Consider the following 10,548-nt stretch of genomic DNA (forward strand, 5'->3'; position numbering starts at 1 on the left):
TGTTCCTAATGTTTCTGTACATCTGTCAGTGTATATAGCATGCACCACAGACAGTGCGGCAAGCACACACACACACCACACACATCACAACAACCACACACCCACACACACAACACACACACACACACACACACAACACAACACACACACACACACACACACCACACCACACACCCACCACACACAGACACACACCACACACACACACACACCACCACCACACACACACACTAACTATAATAATTATGTAATTATATATTATTAATATATATACCATACAGGTAACTGCTAAAACTAAGGAAAATAGCATCATTAGTGTCCTAATAGGGCATTGGCCCAGCGGGCCACCACGAGCCAGCAACCTTCACATGGACCTTGGTATAGGTTTCACAAGCTGTCTGGAAAACAATTAACCTGGATTCACCTGGTCAGTCTTTGTCATGGAAAGAGCAGCTGTCCCTAATGTTTTGTCCACTCAGTGTATATATGTGTGTGTGTTTAAAACCTACCAGCCTGTATTAATTACTTCTTCCTTCATACCTTCCCCAGGTTAAACAGCTAAGACATCCACCACCCTGTCACAACACCTCAGCRACAGAGTATGTCCTAATTTCTTCATTCGTTTTAATACAGTTTTCTCTCTGCTTAACGTCAAATATTCTCACACKTTCTAATTCGATCATTACAGCCTTAATGAACCCCAACAGTACCTATAGCACCATACCTCCCACACCACGTTTGATATTTTCCTGACATAATTCTCTGTTACAGTCCCCCTTGTCCTCTGCTCATCATATCGACTATCTTTCAGGTAATTTTGCATTGGGATAATAACCTAACACTACAATGAACTCTCATTGTTTTATGTTGCTCTGTAAATAAACCATATGCTAACTTATTGTCACACACTCTTGGTGTGACATCATTTGTGACCTTAAGACCTGTTCTGTGTTCTTTTCACACAGTATGCTAATGTGAAATGCTTTAGCACAGAGACAAAGTGAGTTCCCATAAATCYTTGCAGGCCCAACACCTTTACAGTACATTCAAGACAGCTGCCCTCGATGTGCAGTGACGCTGGTCTTAATACTTATTAATAACTATACTGTTACTGTTTTCTTACCAGTCTCCAAAGCTGCAGGGTTATCGTGGGCCTTGGCCATTCAGTGCCTATAAGTGCAGTCAGTACTGCATTGATGACTGTGTTCAGTGATGAGCATGGCATTGACTATGACGGAAAGGTGACACGAGCAGGTGAGTAGCCCTACCATGGAAAGTGGAGGCAGAGAGCATCTGTGTATTTGTTCATATACATTATACAGTATGTGTCTGGCTGCTTGTTTGTGTCCATATATCTAACACAGGAATTTGTAGCTGGCCAGGATCCAGTGGAGATCTATTGAATTCGACCTTCAGCTCGGCGGAGAGCAGCCTCAACCACTCGGAGTTCTGGACGACTGTAGAGGAGAGCCATGGCACATTTGTCTGGTCAGTCCAATCTGGCGTTGAGTGCTTCAAAGATGGCAAAACCCTTGTTACACATTTTGTAATCATGTAAAACACTGTAAATGATGGAGAGTAAGCACGTTGCACATTGTTATTTGTACATTTAAGTTGTAACACTTCATCAATTACTGTATATGCACTAAAGATGTACATTTATCTGTTCTTTTCTYTTTTTAGCAAACAAGGAGAAATTGTGTGTGTGCTCCCGAATGAAATGTGTGACAGATACCCCACACCTCCTCTCACTTCACCCAGCCCAATAGCCAACATTACTTTACCTGCAACAACAACACTGCCTCCTCCACCCAACACCACTCTACAACAAAACACCACCTCCCTCCCACTGAACACAACATTACCTCCACCAAACAGCACCTCTACAGCGCCAAATACTCCAACATCAGCTCCAAATACTACATCAGCAGCTCCAAATACTACATCAGCAGCATACCAGAGTACTGCCATAACACTCAGAGCAATACTACATCAGACAGCTCCAATAACTACAATCAGCGACTCCAATAGAGCTACTATAGCACAAGCTACCAGAATCTACAACATGCAGCTCACATACTACATCAGCAGCTCCAAATACTAACATCAGCTCCTAATACTACAAACATCAGCTCCAATACTACATCAGCAGCTCAAATACTACAACATCAGCTCCCAAAATATACTACAACATCAGCTCCATACTACACAGCAGCTCCAAATACTACAACATCAGCTCCTAATACTACAACATACAGCTCCAAATACTACATAACATCAGCTCCTAGCACCATTGTCAAAACTAAACCAACACAACGACAACCACCCACCCCATTCGTCCATCGCTAAACACCTCCACAACCAGGACCATTGCCACAACTATCCTGGGTAATACCACTGCAAACTCATCAACACCCGTCCTTCCTGTAAACACCGCAACAGCCTACCCAACAGCCTCCACCACGACAGCCGTGATAACAACCACCGCAGGTAACCATTGGGATCCTAACCCACTCTGACCTTTGATCTATACTTKTCATAGCTGCTGCTGTTACATTCATTTCCATTGAACATTTAGACCCATAGCCAAAGTTTCCCTCTGATAACATACTTGTTTTTTTTATGTATCCTTTTTCCCACAGCACAAAACACCACAGAAGCCAGTAGTGAAGAGCAGGTCAACCAGTTGCTGGATCTGACAAGTGACGTGTCCAAGCTCAACTCCTCCCAGGTGGACCAGCTGGTGTCCCAGCTAGAGGCCCTGCTGGCTGGGCCCAACGTCAGCCTGGCTCTGGGGAAAACCTCTGTCACGATTGTTAGCAACCTGCTGGGTGCCTCCTCTGACACCCTGGCCTCCTCCTCCACCAAGTGAGCTGACTGGAGCTAAACAATGTACAGTTGTTCAGGTGTTCTGCCTGTTGTGCTGCCTGTTGTGCTGCCTGTTGAGCTGCCTGTTGAGCTAACTGTTGCGCTAACTGTTGAGCTGCCTGTTGTGCTGCCTGTAGTGCTGCCTGTTGAGGTGTACCTGAAATGATTACTTATACAGAGTCTGTAAAGAGACTGTGGCTACATTTTCTAGAAACTGAAAGTTAACTTAGCAATGGCTTTGCTTGGCTGCACATCAGTAACAGTTAATTTTTCTACCAGGATCATTGGGATTGTTGATACTGTGGGCCTGAAGCTGGTCGTTCAGGAAGAGGCTACGATTTTAACCGAATCGGTCGCTCTCGCCGTCAAAACGGTGGACGGCACTAATTTCCAGCGAACATCTTTCTCCATCCGAGACCCCAACAGTGTGCAGGTATGACCTAAACCTTCTAGTAAGGAAACACTGAATAGGAAATACTGTAACCTTGGTTGCCCTCAAAATGCATGCAAATCTAATGTAAAACATCCTTCACTCTGCATGTATTATCTTTGCACAGTACAGTATGATCTGGTATGGTCTGGTAGGTCAACTCATAACCCCTGTTTATTGCTATGTTTTAACCATAGAGAAATGTGTCCCCTTGTAGATCCGTGGAGACAACAGAGCCAGGAGGAGTGTGAGAGCAGAGGCGTCCTCGCTCCCTCAGGGGTCTGTCACGTTCCCCTCTTCCCTCACAGCGAACCTCTCCCCTGAGCAGCAGCTACAGGCCTCCAGACTCCAGTTYAACTTCTACCAGAAGACCACTGTGTTCCAGGTACCCCAAACCATACCATATTCCACTGTACGATCTGCTAGAGTAGAATTGAACCCTGGCATAGTTGAAAAACCCCTACACCCCAGAGGACTAGTGTAGTAATTGTCAGATTCTTTCCATACTGTTTCTCAGGACCGAGCCCTGGGAGACAGCAAGCTGAATAGTGGAATCCTGGGGGCCAGTGTGGCCAACCTGTCAATCAAGTCTCTGCAGGAGGACGTGGTCATCACCCTGAGAAACACTGAACCTGTCTCAGTGAGTCAAGCAAACACACACTGTACATTTSAGTCAAAACCGTATTACCTACGTCCTGAATGTGGCATCTTTGAGAAAAGCATTTCATGTCTGTCACCTTGTTATCTCAATGAATCCTTGACACACTGTCTTCTATGGATCATTTGTCCACACAGGCACATTTCGTGGTGTCATGTGTTTTCTGGGACTTTGGCATGAATGGTAAGTGTTCCGCTTGTGTCTAATCAAAWTCAGATGTTACGGTGAACGGCAGCTGGAGACTRACAGTGAAACGCTTACTTGCGTGGTCCTTTTCCACCAACGCAGAGCTAAAGATACAACATATAAAATAGAAATAGTGAGACGTGAAACAAATACACAGTGAATAACAATAAAGATTTAAAATGACATGGCTATGTACAGGGCGTACCAGTTGGTACCGAGTCGATGTGCAGGGGTACAAGGTGATTGAGGTAKCTATGTACATATAGGTAGGGGTAAAGTGACTGGGCAACAGGATTAGATAATAGACTGAGTTGTAGCATCAGCATATGTGGTGAGTGTGAAAGTGTATATGTGTGTGAGTGTGTGTGTGTGTGTGGCGTCAGTATGCATGTGCGCGCATGTTATGGGTGTGCGAGTGTATGTGTGTGTTGGTGTGTGTGTGTGTGTGTTTGGGTGTTAGTGTAAGTATGTGTGAGCGTGTGGGTAGACGCCAGTGTTGGTGCATAGAGTCAGTTCAAGAGAGTTAGTTAAAAAAAGGGTCAATGCAGGTAGTCCGGGTTGCCATATTATTAGCTATTTAGCGGCCTTGTTTAGAAGTCTCATGGCTTGGGGGTAGAAGCTGTTCAGGGTCCTGTTGGTTCCAAACTTGATGCACTAGTACCGCTTATCTTGCGGTAGCAGAGAGAACAGTATGACTTGGGTGACTGGAGTCTTTGCAAATGTTTTGGCCTTCCTCTGACACCGCCTGGTATAGAGGTCCTGGACGGCAGGGAGCTCGRACCCAGTGATGCATGAAACGAAGATTACCTCTTAAAATTAATAGAATTGTTAAAAAAAATCTCTGATAGGAGGCTCAGGAGGCTGGAACCGAGAYGGCTGCTCTGTCAGGAACAGCACAGATAATGAGACTGTCTGTGCCTGCAACCATCTCACCTGCTTTGGTGTTCTACTGGTGAGTCCAKTCTGAGATAGGGTTGTAATGGGATCTCTCCCATTCAGTCTTTGTCAACAGAATGATTTCATGTGTATAACATGTTTTTGGTGTTTCTTCTCACAGGACATGTCCAGAACGGGCATAACCAGTTGTCTCCAGGCCACAATCCTCACCTACATCACCTACATTGGCTGTGGTATCTCCGCCATCTTCCTCTCCATCACTCTGCTCACCTACCTGGCATTTGGGTGAGTCTGAGTGCAGGATATCCATGATGACACCCACCTGGAGGGCTGCTCTAAATACAAAGACATATAAACAAGCTCGAATCAATGAAATATCAATCTTAATACGTTTCGATGTGTTCCTGTAGGAAACTGCGTAAGGACATCCCATCTAAGATCCTGATCCAGCTGTGTGTGGCTCTGTTGTTTTTGAACCTGGTGTTCTTGGTGGATGGTTGGCTGGCCCTCTACCCTGACGCTGTGGGCCTCTGCATCTCCACCGCCTGGTTCCTGCATTACTTCCTGCTAGCTTCCTTCACCTGGATGGGTCTGGAGGCCGTCCACATGTACCTGGCCCTCGTCAAGGTCTTCAACACATACATACCACGTTACATGCTCAAGTTCTCGCTCCTTGGCTGGGGTAGGTGAAAAAATGATTCTGTCTTTTTWAAATTCTCATTAAAGTGAAGAACAGCCACCGTGTGCAAGTAAAAGTACCAGTTTCTTACAGTTCAATGTAGTCTGTTGTCTCTCAACCTAGGAACTCCACTCCTTGTGGTCATTGTAGTTATTGCCGTTGATAAGGACAACTACGGACTAGTTGGCTACGGAAAGTACATAGATGGCTCCCGCACAGATGACTTGTGAGTCCCATGCATTTTGTTCACTATTTAACAGTCTTTGTATGAATCGCGTGTATGTGCATCATGAAATGCATACTCACATTTGCGTAATAGGATAGCTGATACGTCTACACCTTATTATCCATATATATATATGATTTATACATGTTATATATATATGTTATATCTATGTTATACTGTATTGTAAGCCATATATCTTCTCTCCATTCTTCTCCCACAGCTGCTGGCTGAAGAACGATATTGCCTTCTACGTAACCGTTGTGGCTTATTTCTGTGTCATCTTCCTGATGAACCTCGTCATGTTTGTGGTAGTGATGGTTCAGCTGTGTCGGATAAAGAGGCAGAACCCCGACAACAAGAGGCACCGTGACGGGCTGCAGAACCTGCGCAGTGTGGTTGGAGTCACAGTACTCCTGGGTCTCACCTGGGGCTTTGCCTTCTTCGCCTGGGGGCCCGTCAACCTGCCCTTCATGTACCTCTTTTGCATCTTCAACTCCTTTCAAGGTGAGATTTAGAGCTCCTTCAGATTTGCCTAAATGCTGTATTCTCAGAGAGGACAGACGGCGTGTGGGGTTTCATGGGGAAGTGTGTAACCAGTTGGTACTTCATCTGGAGCTTGTGTCCTCTTGCAGGGTTCTTCATCTTTGTGTTCCACTGCGCTGTGAAGGAGAACGTGAGGAGGCAGTGGAGGACTTCTCTCTGCTGTGGTAGACTGAGACTGGCAGAGAACTCAGGTAAGACCTGTTGACCTACACCTTGCAAATAAACATGTGGTTTATTTATGAAATCACAGTGCTCTAGGTTAAAAGAGCAGAACGTTTCATCTCATTCTTCTTTTCTCATCACAGAGTGGAGCCGCACCGCAACACAGAAGACAGGGAAGAAGTCATTGCCAGTGACCAGAGCCACGTCCCTCCACTCCGACAACTCCTTCCAGTTCAACAATTCCTCCATCTTCTCCTTCTTGTCCAATGACTCCTCAGAGCGACCCAGTGGAGGAATAGGTAGGCATTGGGAACCAGGGAGGGGGAATCAGGGTTTGTTAACAACCAATATGAGTCAGAAAACAGTCAAGAAATATTTATTTTTTTACATGCTGATCTACTCTTGTGTCATGTCATCGTATTAAAACCATTGTATGCAGAGCTGGGGATGGTTAGCAAGCCTTCATCTCCATATCACTAATTACCTATGTAACCTCTAAACTCTGTGACGGGCTCTGAGATGACCTTTTCCCTTTGACATCCTTTTACCCAGAATTGGAGCTAGCTATCTGGTTCGAGCTCTGGCTACAGCTATAGAAGCTCAGTTCTTTTAGCCTCTTACTGATGGTGCACAGTGTCTGGTGTGTGTTTGAATGTTTCAGTATCCGTGCAAGGTTGCGTGTCTATGTGTGTGTGTGGCGTACTCTACAGCAGTGGTGTAAAGTACTTAGGTAAAAATACTTTAAGGTACTACTTAAGTMGTTTTTGGGGTATTTGTACTTTACTTTACTATTTATATTTTGACAACTTTTACTTTTAATTCACTACATTCCTGAGAAAATAAGGTACTTTTTACTCCATACATTTTCTTTGACACCCAAAAGTACAATTTGAATGCTTAGGAGTACAGGACAATGGTTCAATTCACGCACTTGTCAAGAGAACGTCCATAGTCATCCCTATTGCTTCTGATCTAGCAGATTCACTAAACACAAATACTTAGTTTGTAAATGATATCTGAGTGTTGGAGTGTGCCCCTGGCTGTCAAGAAATAATAACAATAAGGAAATAGTGCCGTCTCATTTGCTTAATATAAGGAATTTGATGTATAGCATGTATTTATGACAATTGACTACTTTTTCTACCACTGTACTTAGGTACATTTAAAACCAGATACTTTTAGACTTTTACTCAAGTAGTATTTTACTGGGTGACTTTCACTTTTACTTGAGGTATCTTTACTTTTACTCAATTATGACAAACGAGTACTTTTTCTACCTCTGCTCTACAGTAGGATTAGTCAGCTGAACCAAGCCAATCAAATGGTTACTGCATCTAACTGCACCCCCACCAATACCTCTGGCTTAGTTGCGGCTTCCCTGATTCCATCGGTCATATGTGACACTGCTCCCTTGTTGCTTGTTTTCTTTTCTTCATGAAAAATGCCTGTCATCGGTTCTGCTGCCAGACATTGGAAAGGATGTCATACATTTAGTTATAAACAGTGAATCACCAGAATCATTTGGCCCTTGAATATAGGACACTGGAAGTCTATCCACCATAACTAACTGACTTTATATGTGGTCCTTCAACGCAGAGGAGTTCATCTCAGAAATACATGACCAGAGGTATGTGGACACCTGCTCGTCGAAATCTCATTCCAAAGTCATGGGCATTAATATGGAGTTGGTCCCCCCTTTGCTGCTATAACAGCCTCCACTCTTCTGGGAAGGCTTTCCGCTCGAACATTGCTGCGGGGACTTGCCACCATTCAGCCACAAGAGCATTAGGTTGGCCACTGATGTTGRGCGATTAGGCCTGACTCGAAGTTGGTATTCCAATTCATCCCAAAGGTGTTTGATGGGGTTGAGGTCAGGGCTCTGTGCAGGAACTCTGTCAAGTTCTTCCACACCGATCTCAAMAAACCATTTCTGTATGGACCTCGCTTTGTCATGCTGAAACAGGAAAGGGCCCTCCCTAAACTATTGCTAAAAAGTTGGAAGCACAGAATTGTCTAGAATGTCATTGTATGCTGTAGTGATAAGATTTCCCTTCACTGGAACTAAGGTGCCTAGCACGAACCATAAAAAACAGCCCCAGACCATTATTCCTCCTCCACCAAACTTTACAGTTAGCACTATGCATTCGGGGAGGTAGCGTTCTCCTGGCATCCGCCAAACCCATATTCGTCCGTCGGACTGCCAGATGGTGAAGCGTGATTTAACACTCCAGAGAATGCGTTTCCACTGCTCCAAAGTCCAATGGTGGCGAGCTTTACACCACTCCAATCAACGCTTGGCATTGCACATGGTGAGCTTAGGCTTGTGTGCGGTTGCTTGGCCATGGAAACCCATTTCATGAAGCTCCCGACTAACCGTTCTTGTGCTGACATTGCTTCCATAGGCAGTTTGGAACTCGATAGTGAGTGTTGTAACCAAGGACAGACAATTTTTATACGCTTCAGCACTCGGCGGTCCGTTCTGTGAGCTTGTGTATGCCTACCACTTTGCGGCCGAGCCGTTGTTGCTTGTAGACGTTTACGCTTCACAATAACAGCACTTACAGTTGACCGGGGCAGCTCTAGCAGGGCAGAACTTTTACGAACTGACTTGTTGTAAAGGTGGCATCCTTTGACGGTGCCACATTGGCCTTACTGAAGAGCTCAGTGACTTTCATTCTACTGACAATGTTTGTCTATGGAGATTGCATGGCTGTGTGCTCAATTTTATACACCTGTCAGCAACAGGTGCGGCTGAAATAGCCGACTCCATGAATTTGAAGGAGTGTCCACATCCTTTTGTATATATATATATATATATATAGTGTCCCTCTAATGATTTGGATACAGTAACTTGTGTGCAGGATAAGCTGTAACTCTGATGTGTCCTATTGCAGGTAGTCCATTTGATGACAGATCCATCACTGCCCTGGAAGAGCCCAACGCAGACGTGGTTCTCAACGAGATAAACAGCCAGTTTAGGAGTCAGAGTTCGAGAGCACCCTGACACCTGTGAAAAACTAGTGGCTCTATTCAATCTGTATCACTGAAGGTCACGTTGCAGATTGCGCAATAGAAATATCAAGGTCATTTCCGATTGCGCCGACATATGCAGCGTTTACCGTGAATGCCGTCTTGGCTAACRCGGGAACGTTGCCTTTAAATTTCAATCACGCTGTAACGCTGAACTTCTGCGATGCGGATTGAATAGAGGCCTCCAGGTAGGCTGGTGGGGGAAGGGACTTACGTGACACGGTGTGTTTCATAATAGTTTTGAAGAATATATGAAATAGTTGCATGTTAGTGTTGCATTTTGTAGTTTAACGGAAAGGTGTGACAGATCACACTGAAGAGATGGGACATCACCAAAGAGCTAGCATGCTCATGGATTCCATCTGGTTGACCTGGCAATACTATCATGAACTCGCCTGGGCTGGTACCTATGATTGTGAATAATGCATGTACTGAAAGGGTATCTAGCACAGAGAAAACCCCCACTCATAGATCCCGATGAGGTGCATCCTTTGACCGCATTCTACATACTTCATTGTTTTTCTCTGCATTCTTCAGACACGTAAGTTAACTGAAGGTTAAATAAAAAAATATACAAAAATAAGCTAATACCAACACTGTGTCACTATCTGTTTTCATTTTTAAGATTTAGCTCTTTTATACTCTATTCAGAATCAAGATATTTTCATGAGATGTACAGTACCAGTCAAAGCTTGGACACACACATTCCAGGTGACTACCGTATGAAGCTGGTTGAGAGAATGCCAAGAGTGTGCAAAGCTGTCATCAAGGCAAAGGGTGGCAACTTTGAAGAATCTGAAATATAAAATATATTTTGATTTTGTTTAACACTTTTTTGGTTACTACATGATTCCATATGTGTTATTTCA

The 10,548-nt window shown here is 44.4% G+C and overlaps 1 protein-coding gene across 1 annotated transcript in view; it reads left to right on the forward strand.

The window, feature by feature from the left end:
- The window catches only part of LOC111950962 (adhesion G-protein coupled receptor G4), a 31,593-nt gene extending 21,320 nt beyond the window's left edge, over positions 1-10,273 (forward strand). Inside the window, exons 14-33 of the mRNA XM_023968911.2 lie at positions 550-599; positions 772-811; positions 966-1,000; positions 1,127-1,254; positions 1,365-1,488; positions 1,684-1,961; positions 2,308-2,490; positions 2,643-2,868; positions 3,148-3,301; positions 3,516-3,683; positions 3,816-3,938; positions 4,094-4,139; positions 4,991-5,094; positions 5,200-5,324; positions 5,450-5,721; positions 5,842-5,944; positions 6,165-6,448; positions 6,577-6,678; positions 6,793-6,948; positions 9,544-10,273. Of these exons, the coding sequence (XP_023824679.2) occupies positions 550-599; positions 772-811; positions 966-1,000; positions 1,127-1,254; positions 1,365-1,488; positions 1,684-1,961; positions 2,308-2,490; positions 2,643-2,868; positions 3,148-3,301; positions 3,516-3,683; positions 3,816-3,938; positions 4,094-4,139; positions 4,991-5,094; positions 5,200-5,324; positions 5,450-5,721; positions 5,842-5,944; positions 6,165-6,448; positions 6,577-6,678; positions 6,793-6,948; positions 9,544-9,653 (2,811 nt within the window). The 3' untranslated portion in view covers positions 9,654-10,273. The remainder of the gene's footprint in view (positions 1-549; positions 600-771; positions 812-965; positions 1,001-1,126; positions 1,255-1,364; positions 1,489-1,683; positions 1,962-2,307; positions 2,491-2,642; positions 2,869-3,147; positions 3,302-3,515; positions 3,684-3,815; positions 3,939-4,093; positions 4,140-4,990; positions 5,095-5,199; positions 5,325-5,449; positions 5,722-5,841; positions 5,945-6,164; positions 6,449-6,576; positions 6,679-6,792; positions 6,949-9,543) is intronic.
- Positions 10,274-10,548: the final 275 nt, after the last annotated feature.

This window comes from Salvelinus sp. IW2-2015, linkage group LG23 (genome assembly GCF_002910315.2).
Source record: "Salvelinus sp. IW2-2015 linkage group LG23, ASM291031v2, whole genome shotgun sequence".
NCBI lineage: Eukaryota > Metazoa > Chordata > Actinopteri > Salmoniformes > Salmonidae > Salvelinus > Salvelinus sp. IW2-2015.